General features: G+C 39.4%; 3 protein-coding genes across 3 annotated transcripts; all 3 read right to left on the minus strand.

The window, feature by feature from the left end:
* Positions 1 to 4: 4 nt before the first annotated feature.
* edem1 (ER degradation enhancer, mannosidase alpha-like 1) lies at positions 5 to 8,856 on the minus strand. Its single transcript, XM_076110463.1, has 12 exons — positions 8,247 to 8,856; positions 6,567 to 6,639; positions 5,873 to 5,976; positions 5,467 to 5,638; positions 5,102 to 5,285; positions 4,781 to 4,955; positions 4,216 to 4,336; positions 3,952 to 4,122; positions 3,801 to 3,874; positions 3,600 to 3,696; positions 2,830 to 3,018; positions 5 to 2,265 (listed from the first exon to the last, which is right to left on the minus strand). Exons 1-12 carry the CDS (start codon positions 8,711 to 8,713, stop codon positions 2,176 to 2,178), a joined length of 1,917 nt encoding a protein of 638 aa, XP_075966578.1. The 5' UTR covers positions 8,714 to 8,856; the 3' UTR covers positions 5 to 2,175.
* Positions 8,857 to 9,443: 587 nt separating this feature from the next.
* Positions 9,444 to 14,765, minus strand: arl8ba (ADP-ribosylation factor-like 8Ba). Its single transcript, XM_076110797.1, has 7 exons — positions 14,522 to 14,765; positions 11,833 to 11,913; positions 11,649 to 11,722; positions 11,410 to 11,503; positions 11,239 to 11,306; positions 10,679 to 10,749; positions 9,444 to 10,316 (listed from the first exon to the last, which is right to left on the minus strand). The coding sequence occupies exons 1-7, from the start codon at positions 14,642 to 14,644 to the stop codon at positions 10,267 to 10,269; spliced, it is 561 nt and encodes a 186-aa protein (XP_075966912.1). The 5' UTR covers positions 14,645 to 14,765; the 3' UTR covers positions 9,444 to 10,266.
* Positions 14,766 to 16,447: 1,682 nt separating this feature from the next.
* tnfrsf18 (tumor necrosis factor receptor superfamily, member 18) lies at positions 16,448 to 18,835 on the minus strand. Its single transcript, XM_076111165.1, has 6 exons — positions 18,715 to 18,835; positions 18,454 to 18,576; positions 18,151 to 18,282; positions 16,957 to 17,058; positions 16,733 to 16,858; positions 16,448 to 16,569 (listed from the first exon to the last, which is right to left on the minus strand). The coding sequence occupies exons 1-6, from the start codon at positions 18,833 to 18,835 to the stop codon at positions 16,448 to 16,450; spliced, it is 726 nt and encodes a 241-aa protein (XP_075967280.1).
* Positions 18,836 to 24,269: the final 5,434 nt, after the last annotated feature.

Consider the following 24,269-nt stretch of genomic DNA (forward strand, 5'->3'; position numbering starts at 1 on the left):
AATATCTTGTTCATAATCAGTTATTTAATATTTCTGGTTCTTTTTTTAGCATTATAAAACCACTCATGTTTAGAAGTAAACAGCTGTTACCTTAAATTTCTGACAGATTAAAGGCATAATTTGACATTTTGGGAAATACACGTATTTGCTTTCTTGCCCAAAGCCATGTGAGAAGATTGATACTTATTTCATGTGTAAGGTAAATTTTAAGCTACAGCCACCATCTCTTTACAGCTGTAGCTTAGCTTAGCACAAACATTGGAAACAGAGGTAAACAGATAGCCTGGCTCTCTCCACCAAAATCTGCTTGCTATCATCTTAGAAGCTCACTGAATAACACGTTCTTGTTCATTTCCTCTTCATTTTTTTAAGGTAGCCCTTTCCTCGTTTCCCGTTTTTGTGCTAAACTAACCTAGCCAGCTGCTGAGAGTGGATTACCATACAGGGAACCATTTCACCAAATTTGCGATAAGAGATAAATTCCTATCCACTTAGTTTTGATTAGTACAACAAACATTAACACCAAACTGCTGACAATTGCATGAGCAGAGTCTTTATCTGCGTATTTATCTGCAATTTCTTGAACAAACATTTGCGTCCCAAAATGGCTCAAAACTCTTCTAAAGTGAATAAGCGTAATCCCCAAAATGTCACACTATTTCTTTGCGGATAATCTGAGACAAAGCGGTTGGGGTGATCATTCCTGTGGCCTGGAGCAGTTTAGACAAAACTTGAGACTATGAACAGCTGTCTCCCAAAGCCAAAGAAGATGCCGATGCTGTGATGTAATCGAGCCATGCGGCCTGAAGCTCTGCTGAGCTTTATAGACACTCAGGTTGTTTGGTAAAATATGAACCAGCCCAGAGGAGATACGTCAAGTAGAGCTGTACACAAATCAAACATCACAGTTAAAGGAGACATCACACAAGGTTTCTGTCTGTTTGGAACAATAATGAATATTCACAGTACAACTGTACTTCAGTTCAGTGCGGTTATTCTTTGACCTCAAACAACCAAGTTGGAAGATTTGCAATATAAATACCTAAGGCATTGTACGCAACAACATTTCGAGAAAGTATGTTTTATGAAAGCATTCATTGATTTCACTTTTTCCTTTTTAACCCTGAGTTCTAACCACATGGCAATTAATGGGTATGATGGTGTGCAATTATGCGACAGAGAAACAGCAAATGGAAACCTCCATCTACTCTAAACAAGAATAAACTATGCAGGAGAGTCTGTGTACCAGTACATCCGACAGAAAAATGATGGAAAACAAACACGTTTCCGCTCATTAACATTAAAAAAAAAAAAAAAAATACGTTTTATGGCTTGTTTCGTCGTGTCTAAAAAGAAAGGAGCTTAATGTCATAATCAGTGTAAAACAGTACATACACATGGAATGACATCTATTGTGCAATATCGACAATGGCTTCAAAAAATAAAATGTTCTCCAGAAATAATATGCGCCGTTCCGCATCCAGAAAGTTCAAGAAGAATTGAAGGCACTTTAAAACAGCGAGTCGTCCTGAGCCTTTTTCTCACCGTCATTGTTTGTTAATGTGCAGCCCTTATTTAAAAGCACTGATATGGTCAAATGAATCAACTGCGAAGAGGCACTAATCATCATGTTGCGAGAGATATTTTGTTTTTATAGGCTATACATTGTACGTGTGGCTATATGGCACTGTTGCCAGTAACACATTATGATTCACAGCTCACCTGTACAAATATCCACACACACACACACACACACACACACACACACACACACACACACACACACACACACACACACACACACACACACACACACACACACACACACACACACACACACACACACACACACACACACACAGGTAATTCTAAAATCCACTTGCACAATCTCAATTCATCACGAAGCAAACGGTAACGAACTATGACTCCTCATTTTCCAGCACCTTTGTGGACCACATGCTCACCCACCGAAGAGCAAAGCACGCGCACAGACTTAAGTAATACAGCAAGTGATCAAGCTTCTTTCTCAGGTTTCCTTTTGTGTCAGTTTCCTGTCTGGATCCGGAGCAGCGGAACAGATGGGACGAGGATTTTGACCAATAGTGAATCCTTTTTAACCTCACTGCAGCCACACCTGGGGGGGGGGGGGGAAGGCCTTTCCATGCGTCGTCTCACTCAGAAAAGTCCCACCATGTGATCGATCTGCCTCATGTAGACACTCTTCAATGGCAGAGTGTACCGTCGCTCCTCTGGGATCCTGTTGCACTGTTAGAGAGAGAAAAGTAAGACAGAATGCATTTGATGGTGAGAGGTACATAATATGAGATTGGGAGCATTTCGATTGCCTCTCAACATGGCGGCGCCGTAGCCAGCAGCTCATAGCCAACGGTGCTAACATTACAAACTAAGGCAAACGTGCTGACAGCGCTAACAGTGTTTACCTGAGGGGAGGGGGGGGGGGGAGTGGAGAGGGGTACTACGCTTCAGCGACCACACTGTCCATGGGGTTATCAGCTGTAACCGGCATATGACAGCAGCGCAGCAAGGTGGCCGTGAGCTAACCAGTGGGGCACGCTCCCGTGCACTAAAAGCACACGCGGCGGGCCTGGCTATATACATAAAGCAAGGAGAAGCTCTGTTCTGATAGACATTACTCCACTATATCTTTACATTGCAAATCATTTTTTGCTGCTATATTAATGCTCTAAATGTCGTATATTGCTCCTTGAAAATGCACAATATCATAAAATGTATTTTAAGATTATCAGTCTTTATTTAAATCACAACATAAGTTACATATGAGGCTGAAAACGAGGATGGTGGCCTTACATTGGTGATGTTGCTCGGTGGTGGTGGCCGGTTGTTTGGCTCTCGTTCTGCCAGCACTCCCTCTTCACAGGGAAACAAGTCGCTCCACTGCTTCTCCCTGAAGCGCTTGTCGATAGGCACAAGATGGCCCTCTGTAGTGAAGATGTACTTGTTGTCGGATTTGTGAAGTGGGTTGTCCTCATCGAACAGCTGCAATGCAAGAGAGACGTTTGGGACGAGTTGAGCCAAAAAGGGCCTGAACTGTATTCTGACGATGGCCCGGTGTTGCCAGCAAAATCAAATATGATTTTTCATTGATATTTTTGATTCCAGCTCGTCAAATGTGGGGATTTGCTGCTTTTATCTGGTTAATATAATTGTAAATCAAATACATCTAGGTACACAACTGCTTGTTTAAACAGAACAAGGAATTTGAGAATGCTGCCTTGAACTCTGGGAAAAATCTGGTTTCTGACATTTTCGAACAGCCATTCCTTTAAAAAAAACAAATGAAATCATCTATAAATTAATCTAATAATGAATCTATAAATAAATACCCATACATTCATTGCAGAAATATTTTAAATTACAAGAATATAGTGAAATTAGGTTATAATGAACATTTGCTCAGCTAGAACAGTGTAGTTTGTGAAATTGTACCAGGTAATTTACTCCAAACTTTAAATCCAGGAAAAGAAAACATTTTGTCACTTGCAATAGCTTTTTTTACAACATTTCTAGAATCATATATAACAAAGCTCCATCTCTGGCATGCTCAGGCTGTTACTTACCAGGTAAAGGTATTTGCATGTCTCACTGAGGAAGAAGCTCTCCATGCGATCCTCTTTGGATTTGTCCACGACATGGTGGAGAGTGGCGTACCCACATCTGCAAATGAAAAGCTCAGCTCAGCTTACAGCATCAAATCATTGTAAAAATGACCGAAAAAGGGTATATATTCCACATATATTAGTTATAAATATATTCCACACCTGACTTTGGTATTTTTCTCAAGGCTCTGAAGAATATCCATTCCAACATGCAAATAGAAAGGATTTTTTGTCGCCTGTGGGAAGGAAAATAACTCTTTAGTAAAAGATAACAAGCCACCACCACCAGTGCTGAGTTACAACAGGTCAGTACCTGGTACAGCAGGTAGGTCGACTCAGCCAGCTCTGGTCTCAAGGGGTAGAAGAGCACATCGGGAGCCTGCAGCTGCCAGTTGTATCTCTCTGGCAAAGCCCCAAAGCGCTTCCAGATGGCATAGTAGAAGGCGTGCAGGCAAATTGCATTATCGACGTCACCATTCAGCACCTAGTGCACAGAGCGGCAACACATAACTTTAGCTGAACACAACAACACATACGTTACACTTGTTTATACCACCGGCCATGTGTGTGATCTAACCTGCAGCCCAGGAAAGAAGGCCTGAAGGGAGTCGATCCAGGTGTTCATTATCTCACCACTGAACATGTTCACATTAACATAAAGAGGTGGGTCACCCTCTCCTTCATTGCAGGACTCTCTCCTGGAAATACACAGAGGCAGAAGAGGGTTCACATTGGGACACACTACTAAGTTGAGTGTGTTTGCTTTTTTTTTTCCTCTCCCATCAACATCCAAATCTCTTTTCCTTTCTTTCTTTTTTTTTTATATGGAAGCAACCACAGTGCACCTACTTCCTTCTGCTGTTTGCCAATGACCAGCTAAACTAAGATACTGTAGGTTGTGTCCCTTGCTCAAGGGCTTTTCATTAGTGGTCACTAAGGCAGAAGAAAGCGTTACGTTTCTTCAGAATTCAGCTTTCCACATCCATCAGTTAGACAAACAATACTAGACGCCATCGCATGTTTTCCCTTTGTCTGGCCAATCCTTGCCAGAGACTATTTTGCATAGCTGAGATAATGTGAAGCTCATGTGAAGCTCCCAGTCCCACCCACTCTGTGTCACATTCTTTCAGTGTGGGACTCACCCTCTCCTCATGTGGCTCTGAATGCTCCCATAGGCAGCTTGGAACATCCGGTGGTCCTCTATCTCACCAAACAGGATGTACGATTTGAGCAAATACTCATAGAAGGAGTCCATACCAGCTCCCAGACCGCTCTGTTTGCCAACCCACTGGCCTGTTTGGATATTGACTACATTCCCTAAAGATTTACAGAATAAATGCATTAAATTCTATGGTAATTGTAGGCATCAATTGTTCTACATGTTGAAGACTTAACCATGCTGAGTAGTAGCTTTAATAAAAACAACAAAAACTCTTTTTACGCAACTACACAGCTGTACTTGCCCAACAGGCCGGTTTCATTGCTCCTCAGGTTCCACAGAGCTCTGACAGCTCGCCTGGCCACCCACTCAAATGTCGAATCTCCAATCAAGCGGCTCAAAATCCCAAACTCCACCAGCAGGGACCCAGCTCCTGCAGTACACGTCTCATTGATGCTATCAGGAGGAACTCCAGTCTTCAGGTTCACCTGCATTTTAGTTACAAATCAATAAAGATGCCGAGTGACATTTCAATCGTTACAGTAGGGTTTCCAGGAGGTCATGGAACTTCACTCACATGAGAACTACTTTAGGCTGTGCTCTGACTGTTCGAGTACCTTGTGTGTCTCTTAGCAGGCATCTGGTTTAATTTCTAACAGCCTCACTCACCCTGGGGTAAGGAATGCCTGTGCTGGTGTTCTCAAAGGCCGGCAGTAAGCGGACAGCCAAGTCATGAGCCAAGTGAAGCAGCTCATTATCGTAACCATCAAAGCCGACGTTGCCAAATGGATGTTTCGGGTCCGTCAGCAGGATGTGAGATGAGATAAGGCTTCCCAGGATCCTTCAAAAGAAAAAGGGAACATTACACCGGGGTTCTACACGAAAACAGGTTCTGAAAAAAAAGTTTGGAAAGCATTACGAGTTATTTTTCAAGTAATTCAAAAGTCCAATTAAGTTGCTACAGACGCAATCATATCATGATCACAATCAAGATTATGAGCATGTTTTGTATCTACAGCAAGCTGGGACATTTCTTCTTGTGTATGACGCTGAAAATAGTGGCAACATTTTGTACCTGATGTTTGCCTCAAACACCTGCACCGTTGAGTCCTTGTCAAAAGATACAGTATCTATAACCAGCTTGACAGCCTTCTGGAACTCTGTCACGTTGCCGAGCACCTGTAGAGAAAAACCCAGGTTATACTGCATCAACAAGTTTATCTGGTCGCATAACTACCGAATGGCTGCCAGGTATTTTGCTGAAATTCTATTTTTATCAATGTAGATAGCAACTATTGTGGAGAAGCTCCAGTTAAAACTTTGAGCCATTGAGAAGTTACAACTTCATAGAAGAGTCAGTGCATGTTTCTGAAAACTGCAACATGTTTATGCATAGAGATACTGTTGGTGCCTGGAGTATTGGCTCCACCTGACTCCATGTCACTAGACGTTTTGACTGTGGCAGGAAGTGCTAACCACTGCGCCACCGAATGTCGTGCAAAACACTGCTTTTTACAAAACAGGTGATGTTAAGACCATGGGGGGGGACTCACATTTTCTACCTCGTCAAATGGATTAAGCTGCTTTACAACCTGTTATTTAAAGTTAATATACTGCCAAATGCCAATACTAATCAGTCTGTTAAATGTTATAATAAATCCTGCACAGATTCTATTTTTTGTATTTTCCACCTTCGTAGGAGCCATGAGGAAGAAGAGCTCTGCTGACTTTCGGGACATTGTATGACACAAGGACACAGCACAACTTACCAGTAGGGTGTCTAAGGTGTCAATCAGGGTGAGGGAGTAGTTCCCCAAGGCGTCGTTTATGTTGATGTTTGACCTGAAATGAAAGCAGTGAAACAGACTCAGTGGTGTCATCGCAAAAGAGCGAGAAGGAATTAACGGATCACAATAGAGAGAATATTTTAAATCCAACAACAAAGTGTTGGACTTAGACTGTTTAGATGTGAATGCAGAACAACAGAAACATACCAGGTTAACACAAACATGTGGATTTCCTTTTTGAATAGTCTGACATCACACAACAATTTAGAATATTAACACAATCACTAAAGTTGATCTGAAGATAAAGGGCGGTTATTCTCCCTCGCTACATCGTTATTATCAGTACAGGCTCACTGCAACTAATAATTATATCCATTATCAGTTAATCTTACCATTATTTTCTCTATTATTTGATCATTAGATCTATATAAACGTAAAAAAATAAGAAACAACTGTATATCCTAAAGCCCAAAGTTACTTCTTTTGCTTGACCAACTGTCCAAAACCAAAATATATTAAATATTAAGTGGAAAGCAGGAAATCCTTGCAATTGAGAAGCTAGAATTGGGGAATGGAAAACATTTACCTATTTACCTTATCTTAACCTCAGTTGCCTTTTATTTTTTTGTCTTCGACACATTCCATGCAATGAGTGCATTAGTATCACTTTGTATAGAAACCGTTGACCCTGAAAGTGTGAGATAACAATGTGGGGAGTGAAACTTTTGATTTGATATTTTAGTGTAATTCTAGTCGTTCTGTTTCAGTGTGCAGCACAGGGGAATAACATGCACAGGTGTTTCAGGTTTACTGTCACACACTGAAACAACTGTACTCCCCTGAGCACGACATAAGAACTGGGTATTTGGGTATGCAAACACATCTTATGCTTTCTGGATTTCCTTCTGCCCTTTTATGTCATTAGTTGAGTGTGATGCTTTTAAAATTAGTCTAAGATTATTTGGCCAGTAAATTAATTAATTTCTTTAACAAAAAAAAGCCAAATATTTACTATTACCAGCTTGTCAAATCTTAATATTTTGCTGGTTTTCTTAGACTTTTATGATGAACGGTTTATCCTTAGGTGTCAGACTTTTGTTTGTACCAACCAAGCGACTGGAAGAGGTCACCTAGAGGGATCTAATGTGATGGGCAGGTTTCACTTTTTTCTGGCATTTAATAGACCAAACAATGAACTGATAAAATATGCAGCAGATTATTAATAACATAATCGTTAGTAGCAGCCCTTGTGTCTTTTTTCTCTACCTTCATTATATTTCATATTTCCACAAAATCTAATCCTAATCTCAAATGAATGAGGTGATGAAGACATTAAACAGCATGTGACAGAAACCCCCTTAGACCCGCCTCCGCGACCTTTTTAGGGATCCCAGTTTACTGTACTGTCCAATGCAAAGGTGTCTGAATGGTAACCTGTTCACTACTGAGCAGCAGCGGGCAGCACTGAGAGCAGCACCAGGCTAATATGATTATAAAGTACATGCAAATAGTCTGCAGAGGACAGTTAGTCTGTTACATCCTAACTGTCCTGTACGTCGGATGGAACCACCACCACCAACAGCACAGCAATGAATACACGTGTATTAAAGAAAACATGAACCTGCCGGTGCAGATAAAGCAGGACAGCTTTGAATGACTCACGGGTTCAGGACGTCTGGTCCCCTCCCCTCACAGTCAATGGGATTCAGTTCGTCCTCGGGAAAGGCATATTTCATGTAATTATCATACCCGAAATAAAACATTTCTTTGGCCATGCCCTTCATTTTTGCTTTCAGTTTGTCCGGGAAGAAGCTGTACTTCCGGACGTACTCGTCCTGGTTGCCATCGAAGAAGCTCAGGTAGGACCTCTTGGGTGACGCCTCTGCAACCTTTGCACAGGTGGTCGCCGCCTCTTCATGTCTGTGGCCGGGTATCCGTTGAGACCACGAGTTACCCGGATCGGTTCCCTTCTCGTCCCTGAATAACAAGTCTAATTTGTGCAAACTGAAACTAAGAGGGAAGTTGAACCCCAAGCTGACGTTAGGTCCGAGCCCGAACGCTAGCCACAGCACACAGCTGAGAGAGAGTCTCAATACGACCAGACCGACTACTAATGACCTCCATTGCATATTTGCCCCGGCTCGATCTTTAAACGCATAATTTAAGTCCACACAAGTCTGAGGGATGCACGACTGTGAGGTCCTCCGTGTGTCAGGCTGAACTACACGAACAGACAGGCTGCGGTGATTCCACCACCCAGCGCGCTTCCTGTCAACAGACCAGCCCCTCCCAGATCCCGAGCTGTGATTGGCTCTTCCTTTGTGTCGTCACGCAAAAAAACGAAGCGAGCTCGTCCTGCGATTGGCCGCAGAGCTGTCAATCACCTGGTTGCGTTTCGTGGCAGTCCTGACGTGTCGCAATTCAACTTCTGCGCCAATAGAAAACAGCCACAAGAGTGAGACGTTCAGGGGCACAGAGCTTTATAAAACGGAATGCTTAGGTTCATGGTTAGGTTTAGTTTAGATGGATGATAAGTGTCGCCGAGGGATATACATTCATATACCAGTATATCGGTACTAAGCACTTGCACATGCGTAGATAGTCTCATGAGCTCTCAGGGCCATCATATCAAACTCGGCATGGCTCTAACCGACCTCTACCTAAGCAGTGGTGCTCATTTTTAAAATGTGGTGTAGCTACAAATTGTATTTGTATTTGCATTTCCCCCCCCCCCAACACTTGACTGTAAAAAGAATATATTCTCACAATAATTGGATCATACTAGGATTACTGTATTAAGTGTCCATACACCTCTATAGTGATGTTTTAAAGTGTGTGAATGAATAGCAGGACAATGTCTTAATTAAAAAGCATGCCTTTTTATTATTTGAATATACTGAAGTTGTGTTTTTATTTATTTTTTTATTCTTCCCAGGTAGGCACACCTTGCATGCTGCTTTGCTTCAGAGGTGGGAGACATTGCACAAGGCACTTTGAATTCTGCCACTCTCTCAGCTTCGAGGCAGCACAAACATCCTTACAAACAGAGGCCAATATGTACCGCACAACTCCGTACAGCTTTTCTTTTGGTACATTCAGACTTTAAATAGAATCATATATCCATACACGCACATCGCACATCAGTAAAAATCATAGTAGCTTGATATTTGTACAGACTAAATGCACAGTTGTCTAAAACATTTTCACGAAAGAAGAAAACCTGATCAAGCGAAGGGTGACGGTCATCAAAGACTATCACGGAGCAGAGCTCGATAGCCGACTGTGTAAATAACACTTCTCGTCGTGTGAGGCCTGTTTGAAAATATCAACCTTCCTTCAAGACGGCGTTGTTGTACACCTACTTAGCATTATAAAAAACACTGGGTATAATCAACCGGGTAATGCCTAAATGGTAGACCGAAATTATGTTCCGACTCTAAGTTAAAGAACAGCTTTACAGGACGAATAATGCCAACAAGAATTTCTTAAATTTGGTTTCAGATTCACATCTTTAGTAGTGCATTATCAGGGTTTGTGAAAGAAGCACAAGGTGAAAATGGGGGAAAATACATGTGTGCCACGAGCAGAACAGCATGTGAGTTGAAGTGTGAGTTGGGGTGGAGGGGAGGGGTGGAGGGGAGGGGGGGGGGCCATGACAATAACATGAACAACAACTCCATTTTCAGCTCCTCCTAGATTTTGAGTGCTGGATGAGCCACTGAAGTGTGATGTCTGCAATCAAAGAAACATGCTGGGTCAGTCTGAGGATCGGTTTATGATTCAGGCATTTCTAACTCACTAGCAACACAAGAAGTAAACAGCTACACGGAACCCCATTAAATACTATCATTATCTTATTTAGTGCGTGACATAATGATTTCTCTCACTTATACTGCACGAAACACAAGGGTGTAGGTTTACAATGAAACCTGATGTTTTAAAAACATACAAAAGTAAAAGAAACAAATCAATTAATCTAAGAAATTGTTAATTACATGAATTGTGTAAATTGTTGCTTTATTAATGTACTAACCCACTTAATATCATGCTTAGTTTCCTTAACTGAGCCCTTTGAGTCATTAATTGCAACTCACCAATGTTGTCTTTCTCTTTGCAGGAAATGGAGTAGCAGCATATCTCTCTGTCCTGAATAGCTGCCAGATTCCTTTGAAGGGAAAATAAGGTACATGAAGAAACATATAAGAGAAGTATTCAGGCTGATCATCGATCCCACTCATCTGCAGCTTGTGGGCCAGAGTTTATGAGCACAAATGTTTCTAACCCGACAGCAGGGGGAGCCAGTTCCTTTCAGTAAACTACAACTTGACACGGCTCCAGTTATTTAAAAAAAAAAAAAGGAACAAATTGTTCTAATTTTTATTATTTCTATCTTTAGCATAAAGGTGGATTAACTGATATGGGATTAAAAAAGAAAACCAAATATAAGAAGAAAGTTTTGATATGTATAGACAAGACCTAGTTTAAATCTCTAATTATTCCTCCAGTAAACCTTTAAACAAGAATAAATAGGGCCATTTTAATGATATTAAGAGTCTACAGTGCACTGATTTACATTAAAAAAAGAACAGATATGGGAATTCAGCTGAGATTAAATTGAATACGTTACGGTCTTTGCACCATCTTTCATACTTACATTTTCTCAATGAGCTGCTTTTCATCTAGAGCACTGGGAATATCCCTTTTGTTACCGAGCACCAAAACCTAAAAAAAAAAGTTTTTTTTAAATCAATTGAAATCTGCAACAAGTAATCACTAGCAGAACCCACGCACAGTTTTGCATGACTGGTGCAGAAATCACACTTACAGGAATTCCTTGCAACTGAGGTTTGTCTAATAAATTATGAAGCTCGTTTCTAGAAGCCTCCACCTTTTCTTGATCTGCTGCGTCAACCATGTACCTAAGAATGAGCAACAACGAAAGTATTAGTTCGATGTGTTTTACATACATTTACAGTATACGTCCAGTTCAACACAGAGCGCTTATTCGATTTGTTCTCATTCGTTTTTTCAGACAAACCTGAGAATCGAAACTGAGATACTCACACGATTGAATTAACTCCCCGACAGTAGCGCTCCCACATGCTCCTGAACCTCGGCTGCCCTCCTATATCCCAGATCTACATGTACAGAATGAATGAATAATTATCACCTCCTTGTAAAAGCAGTGTGCTGGTTTCATTTCATTAGTAACAGTTAAACTGTGACAACAGCAGAAGGATTTAAATACCTTGATGGTGACGTTTCCTTTAGTGACCTTCCTCATATTGAACCCGACTGTAGGAATCATGTCTTCACTGAAATGCCCGGACTGAAAGGAAATACACAAGTATAAGTCATTTCTTATATAACTGTACGAGTTTAGATTCTCCCTGCAGAGAGCATGTGTGGGGTGGGATAGCATAGATAGAAAACAAGGAAACAGTAGGAGTCGTATGTACAGCTGTGTGTGATTATTTGATCTAATATAATATAATTACGACAAGCTGCTTGGGATCTCTTGCACTTTTACAGTTTCACATACTTTTAGTAGCTTGAAGTCTAATACTGCTCACTATACAGTATTCAAGATTTAAATGGACTACGAAAAAAGTAATATATGCTGCAATATATGACTAAAAACCTAGTTTACTATATCCAATCCTGTGATAAGGCAGAGACTGGTATCTGTGAAAAGCAAAAATGTTCTCTTAAAACTAAGACAACAAACTGATTAGGCCTAAATAATGTTTCACCGAAATGACCAACAAGCCAAACGCTATTTCTCCACATGCTCCAGCTTTTGTGAGTGCTGATTAATGCAAACAGAAGTGAGCAGAAAACTCAACCTCGGCATACAGAATCAGTGGCATTCCCCCTTTAACATCAAAACTCACAAGCTGCGTCTATTCCTTCTCGCTCCCCCCCCCCCCCTCCTTAAACCCGCGATCATGCACATTACAGTTATTTAGCAGACGCTTTTATCCAAAGCGACTTACAATAAGTGTATTCAACATAGGTATTCAAGAGAACTACTAGTCACCAGAAGTCATAAGTGCATCTCCTTGTTTGCACAAGCATCTAAGAGCATGAACCAGAGCAAAAGTACAGTGCAGAAACATACTATTACAATACAATAAGTGCTAAGTGGAAGGCTCTGGGTAGTACTTCTGCACCGTCTGCTGAACGCACTCCTCACATCACATGACCTGCAGGAGTCAGCTGATGAAGCTAAGTGGAAGTGAGTGCAGCAGTCTTATGACTGGGAAGGAGGATCCACCCCCGCAACAAACATTCATGCACTCCTTTGTGTCGCTGGCTGGCAGAGCATTTTGTTTTCCAGCAGTGTGAGAAGGAAGGATAAGGGTTGCATGGAGTTACCCAACTTCCTCCTCAGGCACCAGTCCTGTTACCCGACACCCAGAGTGCACATTTAACAAACTGTGAACTTTTAGAAGACATCATCTTCTCTAAAATATACACTCGGTGGTTTGCTTTCTCCTGAACAACACTTACATCAACGTTCGTAGTAAGAGCTTCTCTGGTAAAAGTGACACCAGTTTCTGAGCAGATTGTACTTTTTATATTTTCATTGGAATTCTGTTTGAAAAAAAAAAAATGGCTGTCAATCTTTTAACGCCCAAAGTGACGTCTTCAAATGGCTTGTTTTGTCCCACCAACAATCCAAAACATAAATATATTCAGTATATAAAGATATGAAACACATTTGTCAACAACATTGTTGCAGTAATTATTTCTCTACCACTTGATTAATCAATTCATCGTTTCATTGCTTCAGCTCCATTTTGAGATATGTATCAAATTCAACCAAAACTTAAAACCCTGTCAATCCAGTTAAAAATACCTTTTACAACTTTGTTTAAGTACTGAAATCGCTTCAAAAAGCTCAACAGATCAGAACAGACCCCGCCATAGTCTCAAGAGAAACTTTACAAAAAAAAACTGCACACATCACAACTGCAAACTGACTAACAACTCCAGACATGAAACTTAAGCTTACTTTTTCACAACATGCTGTTACAAACTCAGTGGCTGTCCAGGGATTAGCTAATGAAACATTGCTCCACTAGAAAACCGCCAGTTTTGAGAAATCTCAAAGTTGCATAAAGTTGCACAAGAGAAATGGCTTTCATTTTTTTTTTAAAACCATTGCTCTTTAGCCTCAATCACAGGAAGTTAACACCAAAAGATACAATCTGTGTGTGTAACTTTATCACAAATTGAAGGAAAGCATCCATTTGTGTTTATATTAAATGCTACATTTAACTGTTTTATGTCACTGGTCACCTGAACTCAGGCATCAACACCAACAATGACCGAGGCACAGATCTTCTTTTGTAAACATGTGACCAAAAATAATTGATGCACAAAATTAAAAAAATAGCTGAGCCGGTCTGTATTCAGTCAGTGAGGCAGCTCCTTTGTAACTGGCTCCTAAAAGCTTGAGAATAATTAGATAATTAGATAATTTTGTTTTGGAGTGTCAGTTTAAACTTGTTCAGGACACCTGTGCTCACGACGAGGCCTACGTGTGATCAGTTGTTGTTGGTCAACATGTTTTTATGTTAACTTCCTGCTGGCTCTCAGCTCTCAGCTCTGTGTATAATGATCCCACAGTTTGGTAGAGATAACTAAGCTAATATGTGCATGCTGCGTTTAGGTTTAGCATGCTAAACAATCACAACACAGTAAGAACTAGCCGACAAGGATCCACCAGTTAGCTCAGCTGACTAGTTGACGCAGGTCCAACAACTGACTGGGTTTCATGTTTGTTTTAATGGACGCTGCTGTCCCAACAGAGTAACGTTACATTGTTTTAGTGTGAAGCAAAGACCTAGTTAGCTTAACTCTTATCCCATTATTAGCGCTAATAGTATTAGCATTGCCCAGAGCAAGGTAGCTAGCAGCTGAAGACTTACAGCGATCACGTTTACAAATGTTGTTTTTCCCGAATACTGGAGACCGACCAGCGTCAACTCCATCTCCTCCTTCCAAAACAGAGCCTTGAACCAGTCCAAAAGCCGGTTAACTAGTGCCAGCATCTTGAGGTCGGGTGTTCACGCTCCCCTGTGGTTGCGTCTGTCTTCTCCCTCCCTGTCAGATGTGGCGTTTTCCCAGCGAGGAAGGGAAGTGGGACGCAGGCAGCAGCTGTCATATGATCAGTCTGCAGAAACGCGTCCGACAGCGCCCCCGCTGGAGCATGTAGGAAGTACATCCAAAAAGTCTTATTAAAATAAGACTTTTTACTCAACAAAAAAAATCTGCTCCCCTGAATATTATACCAGGATCCGCATTCTTCTTTTTTTATTGAAATAACATGTCAAGAGAGAAAAGTACACATACGGTCACACCTTTGTGTACTGCTGTCCCATCATGAATACATATATTAATAACACAACAAACACACTGACACAAGGGGGAGAAATTTACAATACAGTACATACACATAAGTAATTCCTGCCAGTCCGCGGCCACAAACTACAGGGCCACCAATATGTGCTATCCTTTGGTGTATATGTTCCCAAATGTTTGTTGGTTTGTTTGTTTTTCCATCGGTCACTTTTTAAGAAACTAAAATACAATAATGATCTCAAAATAATCAAAAAGTATAACCGTAAACCTTTTGGTTAGTCATTATTTACATCAAATAAGGCAAAACAACAATTCTCATCCAAAACGCTGAATGTAGGACTTAGCACAGACGTGTCAAACTCAATGTGAAAGCGAATACATGTTTGTGCTTCAATGAGAAAAAACGGTCTGTCTTCTGTGCTATGAGGCAGTGTCGGTGATGAAGGAATACAATTTATGTCGCATTTTAACACTAAACACGGAGCTAAATTTAGCCTCCAAGAAAAACATAAAATTGTCCAAGAATTAAAAGGCAGACTGCAATCACAGCAGAATATATTTACAAAAGCTACAGCCCAGTGCATGCTTAGAAGTATGTGAGCAGGTGAGCTCCGACCAGATACAGACTTTTACAAATGTCAGTTTGTGAAGAAACACCATCGCAGACCGAGTTCAGGAACTATCAGACAATCTAACAACACAGCTAGCTAAGAGACGAGCAGGTACTTGTCTTTTTCATTAGCTGTTGATGAAAGCACAGACAACACGGACACAGAGCATCTATCAGTGTTTATAAGAGGCTGAAGGCAGACTTGACCGTCAGTGAGGAGCTCTTGGATGTAGCTGCCATGCACGGGATGATGGCGGGGACATTAGTGATGCAGAGAGGTGACAAAAATAGCTTTGAACAAAGTTAATGTAATAACTTGTGCTTGATGATATTTGTCTTTGTTATTTCCTCAAAAGTTTGATCTTTGATAGAGTAATGTGGGTTTCTTAACCCCAAATTATAATAACAGAAATGTGCTTAAATATAATTTTACATTTATATAACTGCATGTACAATCTTTTTACACTTGAATAAACAATAATCAAATGCAGAGACAGTTATTTAACAATATGTTAGGGAGTAGTTACAGTTATACAGTCTTACAGTTACAACCGGCCCTTTGAGGGAAACATGATGCTGATGTGGCCCGGGGTGAAAATGAGTTTGACACCCCTGACGTAGCACGTCTAAAATTACATGTTTTCAAACTTTCCTCATTAAACCTTCATATGTTGGTCAGACAAATGCTGATCTTTAACTTTCTGCTGGAGATCGAACCAGGGACCTTTCATTCACACGTGTGCATCTCTGCCCTTAACATGTTTCTCTATATTTAAATGTGTGCTGATAGCAAGCGAGATGCTTTGTACCATTATATTAATATCACTATAGTGAACAGACTCATCATGTCATCTTACACTTGTTATCAACAAGTGGTGACTTTTTACGGATGCAGAAAGCCCAAACTGTCGCTCTTCTTTAATTCATCCTGCACGATAAGCTCGAGCCCACTCTCCTCCTTCGACAGGTGAAAGTCACTGGCATTGGTGGAGACTGCTAAGACTGCTAAGATTAGAGAATAAATACAAACAAAATATTTTAAAATCAGTAGCATCATCACATTGCAGTCATGTCATAATATTGTGTGTGTGTGTGTGTGTGTGTGTGTGTGTGAGTGTGTGTGTGTGTGTGTGTGTGTGTGTGTATATTTCCATTAAGGCCCACTTACATGCTTTGTGCTTCCTCAGGATCTTTATACAGGCATAAAATAGAAACACAAGGAGGGTGAGAGAAAGCAAAACAAAGCCGATGCCAAGGATCAGATGAATGGGGTCTCTTCCTTCTCTGTGCGTCTCTGGTGAAACATCAAGTCAAGTTAGTTCAACTCAGCTTCATTGTCATTTTGTATTTGTGTAACAGAACAGCAAAAACATTTATTTTGCTTCCACTTACTGCAGACATTCTCTTTCACATCAAAATATGTGTTATCAGGGCATGAAGGCAGAGGCTCACACGTATATGAATACTTTATCAACCCGACACCCAAGGTACTCTCTGCAAAGACAGACAGACAGACACAAACGTGAGTCCACCACCATTCAATCAAAAAGTGATCTTCTTTATTTGTGCAATATTTTAACAAATTTGATCCAGACTGAACTACTGTCAACAACTTGGATTGCCATGAAGTTTTGTACAGACAATCGAAATGCCTCGAGGATGAAATCTAACGTCTCCTTGATATTTTCTCTATCGCCACCATGAGTTTTGACATTTGCATTTCTTTGGGAAATATTAAAAAACTTATGACATTCCCATCCGCCTCAGCTGTACTTTGTGTTAAGTGCTAGATAGCACGTGTTAGCATGCTAAAATGCTAAACCAAGATGGTGTACATGGTAAACATTATACCGTTTCAGCATCAGCCTGTTAGCATTGTCATTGGGAACATGTTAGCATGCTGACATTATCATTTAACTCAGAGCACTGCTGAGGAGCCTCACAGAGCTGCCAGCATGGCAGACTCTTGTTCAGGTCAAACCACAGCTGGCATGATGGTGTAAGAGTCTTGTGATGTTTCGTAGGCTATGTTCTTGCCTTCCCCTTATCAAAAAGGTCATCTTTGAGTTTGACGTCTGATCAAAGAACGAAAACATATGCCAGTCAGCACTGCTTGCATTTCCTGAGATCTCATGTGGTAAACACTGGCAAACGTCTCAACACTGAGCTTCCCGGGCATTGTTAGTTTGCTCTCCTTTTATTCACTTGAAGTACAAAAGGGGCCACATCAACACTTTGAATGACAGATGTGACAGCAATTTGGGAAAACCTCCCCAATTGTGTGTGTGAACTGAGATATTAAGCTATTTCAAATGATTGCATGAATACTCAAAATACATTCAGTTGTATCAATTATAAATGATGTGGTCTTGAAATTAGCAAGTGAAAAAAGTGGAGTGAGTGCATTCCAACCTACATAATAGTAAATGGCTGTCTTACTCATTTGCACCTTGACAGCCCCTGACATGACACCCACAAAAAAACAATATACAGTAATTGACATCTTCAAACCAGTTTTGTCCCAGCAGCAATTCATTTAATAACCATGACGCATTTACTTGTTAAAAAAAAAAAGTACACTCTCACCTGTCCTCTTCAGTTTCTCCCCCGCGACGCATTTGTTTTCCTCACACTTTGAGCAGATATTGTTAGAGCACAAGAAACCAGAGCGGCACGAGCAGTTTGCATTTGTGGTCGGTGTACATTTCTCAGCATCATCTGTAAACAGACAAGAAATCAAACCACAGGACTTCTAGGTGATGATAACAGTGTTTTGTCTTGATTTAAATGTATTGGCTACATCAACTGGTGTTTCAGAGATCCACCGAGAGCAGGAATATCGTTTTTGTTTTTCTAATTCACAATATTTACCACGAATTACAGTCTTACCTTGTTGGCACGACTGACATTCCTGACATCTGTCAAGCAAGTGATGTTGATCCGAGAAGTAGCCATCTTCACAGGGGATACAGACAGATTGCTGCTTTGAGCAAACACTCATCCGATGCGTACCTTCAAAATAAGAAACAGATTAAAACAGTCACTCTCAAGAATATGTATAACATCCACACACTTACATGAAACAGTTTGGCAGATTTCTATGAAATACAGTCAATCTTATTTAAAAGATGAATTATATGTGTGTCTTACCTGGGGGACACAGGTCACAGCATTGCCCATCTACCAGATACTGTCTATCACCACAGCCTGCAGCTATAGTCCAGATACTCAATACACAAATTACTGCCAGGGAAAGGCTCAGAGGAACCATTATGACCAGTGCTCTGCTCGTGGCTTCAGGGTTTTATCATGGCTGCTTGGTGACGTCAGAGTGGGTTGTGAGTGTGGTTAGTTCGCCAAGAGACTTTCAGGAAGTGAAAGACCACTTGATTTAACAATAGTATGAACTGAATGGAACAATTATTTAGTTTATTCTGCTTTTTAGTTTGTTGTTTTTTTTAACTGAAGATGTCCCTTGGGATTTTATTTAAATGTTTAGTTTTATTTCATATATCCAAGACAGGGCTATTTAGCTTGGCTTTAGGAGGGCAGCCAGGTATTTGTTCCTCAAAAGCAGAGTGCATATGTAGCATAGAGGTGGAACAGATGTATAAAGACAAAACAGAGACATCAGCATGTCTTCACTATTATTGATCTGCCTTCTAGATGATTTCCTATAAAGGATGTGTTGGTGTTGTTTCAGGATTTGTCACATCAAAAACTTCCACAGAAACTGTAGATAAGGCAGTTTAACCACCTTCTACTCGTTTGAGGAAACATTAACAAACTCAGAGAAACATTTACAAACTCTATGATGAGTAGCTGTACATGGCTCGGCTCATATCTCATGTGTTCCCATTGTTAAAGAATGGTTGACATTAAGAAGCCATGACACTCAACCATAAGCAATTGCAATATTCTGAATATGACTTAGTTTGGTTTCTGGAAAACCCGAAGCCTACAGGGTAACAGCAAATGCAACCTGCATAATATAATTTAATGTAAAACGAGTCCCTGCAGTAAATTCTGTCTTTATACCACCTGTTAGCCTACTAAACTCCTCTCCATAAAGGGTTTCCCTGACTTTTCAGCAGCATCCCCAACAACCACAGGATTAAGATAAGGGGTAGAACAAATGATCAAATATTTGTAGTTGAATAACATTTTAGAGAGTCACATGCTGTGAGTATTTCAAAGATGTTAACCCAGTGTGAATCTTTTTTTCAGGCTTATCAAAAGCCCTAGATTACATTTAAAAAAAATGTGAAACATGGTTATGATTGGGGGGTTTTGTTGGTTTGCAGTTCATTGTGCGTTGTTGAGCGCTCCTATATGTGCAGCAGGTAAACATCTGATTTTGCTTGGTGGTTATGTAGCTTCTAAGATGCAGGTGTGGAAATGCATTATGATTTGTAAAGAATTGACTGCTGTCAACCTGTAGTTTGTTTGGGTTTGTTGACATTTGGTGCTGAATGAGGGAGTTTCCTGGCAAATGCAACCCACTGTTGAGTAGTGCTGAAATGACTAGTAAGTCAAATTGACAGAAATTCAATCATCAACAATTTGGAAATTGATTAAATGTTTGTTTCAGTTATAAACTATCAAGCAAACATACCAAACATTTGCTGACCCTGATTTGTCAAAGTTTGGGGATTGGTTGTTGTTTTCTCTGTAATATCATTGTAAATTGATCTTGGTTGATTACACGAAACAAGCAATCTGGAGACATTATCTTGAGCTCCTGTTATGTAAAAAAAAAAAGCAATATACCACATTATTAAACAAGTAATCATAAAATATTTAACACTTATCTATAATGTGACGACCCCTCCCTTCCACCAGGGGTCTGTGTCTGTTTCCTCTCGGGTTGTCTTCCAGGATGTTAATCGGCCACTGATGGGCGACACCTGAGTTGGGTTGGTCCCAGCTATAAAGGCTGCCCCTCTTCTGTGGCTGGTGCCTCTCTGCGCATCTCCTCGCTGTCTCCTGTGCGGAGGACCTGGCTGTTTATTTATTTGTTTATTTATTTATTTGTTTGTTTGTGTAGTTTAGTTTAGGTCTGTTAGTTTGTACTTTAAATGAACGTCTATTTATTACTTTTAACTCGTCTTGTCTCCCTCATGTTACGACTTTTTGAGCCGGGTCGTGACATATGGCACTGCGGTCAAGTCAGCAGACACTCAGATCTCCGTGGTCAACTCAGCAGACACTTAAATTATAGTGCACATATACGCTGAAACTTACGGTAAACGGCACAGATCGGGAGCGAGCGAAGAACTTTGCAAAGTTAGCGGAAAGATTAACGTGAGACAACTTCCGGTTTTCTACAGACGATCATCCGGTTTTCAAAATAAGATGCCAACAAAGTATACATATTTCATAATGAAATGAGATTAAATGAATTATATTCACAGTATAAAACATGCTACCTGCATCTCCTGAGTTAAAGAGAAAATACACCTAAATTGTGCGTAAAGTGTCTTTATTCTTTGATTTGAGGGTTGCTGGAAGTTAATAATACCTGACTGACGGTCAATTAAGATATTTTACAAAGCAAAAACTCTGAACTGAATTTGTATCTTCAAATGGCACATTTTTTAAATGTTTAAGGTGCTATAAAAATGTTTTTCTCAATAATTCCACACAACGACTAATGCATATATGTTCAGGACAAAAATGGGTAATATCACAATATTTAAGGTGCTACAAAAATATTTTTTCTCAATAATTCCAGACAATGACTGACATGTATGTGTTGAGGACATCGTTGACTCCACCCACACTGAAAATTAGACATTTTTACTGTACCAATTAAGAGATATTTCAAATTAAAAGTCATACATTTGAATCGAGAAAATATCTAATAAATGGATATTTGAAGTGTAATAAAAAGTTTTTTCTCAATAAGTCCAGACAATGACTGATATACATGTGTTGAGGACGTCGTTGACTCCACCCACACTGAAAATTAGACATTTTTACTGTCCCAATTAAGAGATATTTCAAAGTAAAACTCATACATTTGAACTGAGAAAATATCTAATAAATGGATATTTGAAGTGTAATAAAAAGTTTTTTCTCAATAAGTCCAGACAATGACTGATATACATGTGTTGAGGACGTCGTTGACTCCACCCATACTGAATATTAGACATTTTTACTGTCCCAATTAGGAAATATTTCAAATTAAAACTCATACATTTGAATCGAGAAAATATCTAATAAATGGATATTTGAAGTGTAATAAAAAGTTTTTTCTCAATAAGTCCAGACAATGACTGATATACATGTGTTGAGGACGTCGTTGACTCCACCCACACTGAAAATTAGACATTTTTACTGTCCCAATTAAGAGATATTTCAAAGTAAAAGTCATACATTTGAACTGAGAAAATATCTAATAAATGGATATTTGAAGTGTAATAAAAAGTGTTTTCTCAATAAGTCCAGACAATGACTGATATACATGTGTTGAGGACGTCGTTGTCTCCACCCATACTGAATATTAGACATTTTTACTGTACCAATTAAGAGATATTTCAAAGTAAAACTCATACATTTGAATCGAGAAAATATCTAATAAATGGATATTTGAAGTGTGATAAAAAGTTTTTTCTCAATAAGTCCAGACAATGACTGATATACATGTGTTGAGGACGTCGTTGACTCCACCCACACTGAAAATTAGACATTTTTACTGTCCCAATTAAGAGATATTTCAAAGTAAAAGTCATACATTTGAACTGAGAAAATATCTAATAAATGGATATTTGAAGTGTAATAAAAAGTTTTTTCTCAATAAGTCCAGACAATGACTGATATACATGTGTTGAGGACGTCGTTGACTCCACCCACACTGAAAATTAGACATTTTTACTGTCCCAATTAAGAGATATTTCAAAGTAAAAGTCATACATTTGAACTGAGAAAATATCTAATAAATGGATATTTGAAGTGTAATAAAAAGTTTTTTCTCAATAAGTCCAGACAATGACTGATATACATGTGTTGAGGACGTCGTTGTCTCCACCCATACTGAATATTAGACATTTTTACTGTACCAATTAAGAGATATTTCAAAGTAAAACTCATACATTTGAACTGAGAAAATATCTAATAAATGGATGTTTGAAGTGTAATAAAAAGTTTTTTCTCAATAAGTCCAGACAATTACTGATATACATGTGTTGAGGACGTCGTTGACTCCACCCATACTGAAAATTAGACATTTTTACTGTCCCAATTAAGAGATATTTCAAAGTAAAACTCATACATTTGAATCGAGAAAATATCTAATAAATGGATATTTGAAGTGTAATAAAAACAGTTTTCTCAATAAGTCCAGACAATGACTGATATGTATGTGTTGAGGACATCGTTGACTCCACTCACACTGAAAATTAGACATTTTTACTGTCCCAATTAAGAGATATTTCAAATTAAAACTCATACATTTGAATTGAGAAAATATACACACAAGGTGATATATTTCAAGTGTTTATTTCTTTTAATGTTGATGATTATGGCTTACAGCTAATAAAAAACCCAAATTCTGTATCTCAGAAAATTTGAATATTACATAAGACCAATTTAAAAAAGGTTTTTTAATACAGAAATGTTGGCCTACTGAAAAGTATGTCTATGTACAGTATAAAGTATGCACTCAATACTTGGTCGGGGCACCTTTTACATGAATTACTGCATCAATGCGGCGTGGCACGGAGGCGATGAGACTGTGGCCCTGCTGAGGTGTTATGGAAGCCCAGGTTGCTTTGATAGCGGCCTTCAGCTCATCTGCATTGTTGGGTCTGATGTCTCTCATCTTCCTCTTGACAATACCCCATAGATTCTTTCTGAGGTTTAGGTCAGGCGAGTTTGCTGGCCAATCAAGCACAGTGATACCGTAGTCATTAAACCATGTATTGGTGCTTTTGGCAGTGTGGGCAGGTGCCAAGTCCTGCTGGAAAATGAAATCAGCTTTCTTTTATTAGCTGTAAGCCATAGCCTAAACACTCGAAATATATTACACTTTCGATGATATTCTAATTCATTGAGATGCACCTGTATACATCAATCATTGTTTGGAATTGTTGAGGGAATACTTTTTATTACACTTCAAATATTCAGTTATTATACGTTTTCTCGGTTCAAATGTATGAGTTTTAATTTGAAATATCTCTTAATTGGGACAGTAAAAATGTCTAATTTTCAGTGTGGGTGGAGTCAACGATGTCCTCAACCCATACATATCAGTCATTGTCTGGACTTATTGAGAAAACTGTTTTTATTACACTTCAAATATCCATTTATTAGATATTTTCTCGATTCAAATGTATGAGTTTTAATTTGAAATATTTCCTAATTGGGACAGTAAAAATGTCTAATATTCAGTGTGAGTGGAGTCAACGATGTCCTCAACACATACATATCAGTCATTGTCTGGACTTATTGAGAAAACTGTTTTTATTACACTTCAAATATCCATTTATTAGATATTTTCTCGATTCAAATGTATGAGTTTTACTTTGAAATATCTCTTAATTGGGACAGTAAAAATGTCTAATTTTCAGTATGGGTGGAGTCAACGACGTCCTCAACACATGTATATCAGTAATTGTCTGGACTTATTGAGAAAAAACTTTTTATTACACTTCAAACATCCATTTATTAGATATTTTCTCAGTTCAAATGTATGAGTTTTACTT

The sequence above is a fragment of the Anarhichas minor genome, unplaced genomic scaffold (assembly GCF_050575085.1).
Source record: "Anarhichas minor isolate MPS153535 unplaced genomic scaffold, ASM5057508v1 ptg000043l, whole genome shotgun sequence".
Lineage (NCBI taxonomy): Eukaryota > Metazoa > Chordata > Actinopteri > Perciformes > Anarhichadidae > Anarhichas > Anarhichas minor.

Bases quoted from the DNA above. Each gene is read 5' to 3' on its own strand.
- edem1 (XM_076110463.1), bottom strand. From the start codon at position 8,713: ATGCAATGGAGGTCATTAGTAGTCGGTCTGGTCGTATTGAGACTCTCT. The intron at 3,019-3,599 runs GTAAGTAACAGC...CTTGCATTGCAG, and splicing joins CATGCAAATACCTTTACCTG to CTGTTCGATGAGGACAACCC. The intron at 2,266-2,829 runs GTAAGGCCACCA...TCTCTCTAACAG, and splicing joins CACCGAGCAACATCACCAAT to TGCAACAGGATCCCAGAGGA.
- arl8ba (XM_076110797.1), bottom strand. From the start codon at position 14,644: ATGCTGGCACTAGTTAACCGGCTTTTGGACTGGTTCAAGGCTCTGTTT. The intron at 11,504-11,648 runs GTGAGTATCTCA...GCTCATTCTTAG, and splicing joins CGGGGAGTTAATTCAATCGT to GTACATGGTTGACGCAGCAG. The intron at 10,750-11,238 runs GTAAGTATGAAA...TTCCCTTCAAAG, and splicing joins AAGCAGCTCATTGAGAAAAT to GAATCTGGCAGCTATTCAGG.
- tnfrsf18 (XM_076111165.1), bottom strand. From the start codon at position 18,835: ATGGTTCCTCTGAGCCTTTCCCTGGCAGTAATTTGTGTATTGAGTATC. The intron at 18,577-18,714 runs GTAAGACACACA...CTTATTTTGAAG, and splicing joins CTGTGACCTGTGTCCCCCAG to GTACGCATCGGATGAGTGTT. The intron at 16,859-16,956 runs GTAAGTGGAAGC...ATGTTTCACCAG, and splicing joins TGTGAAAGAGAATGTCTGCA to AGACGCACAGAGAAGGAAGA.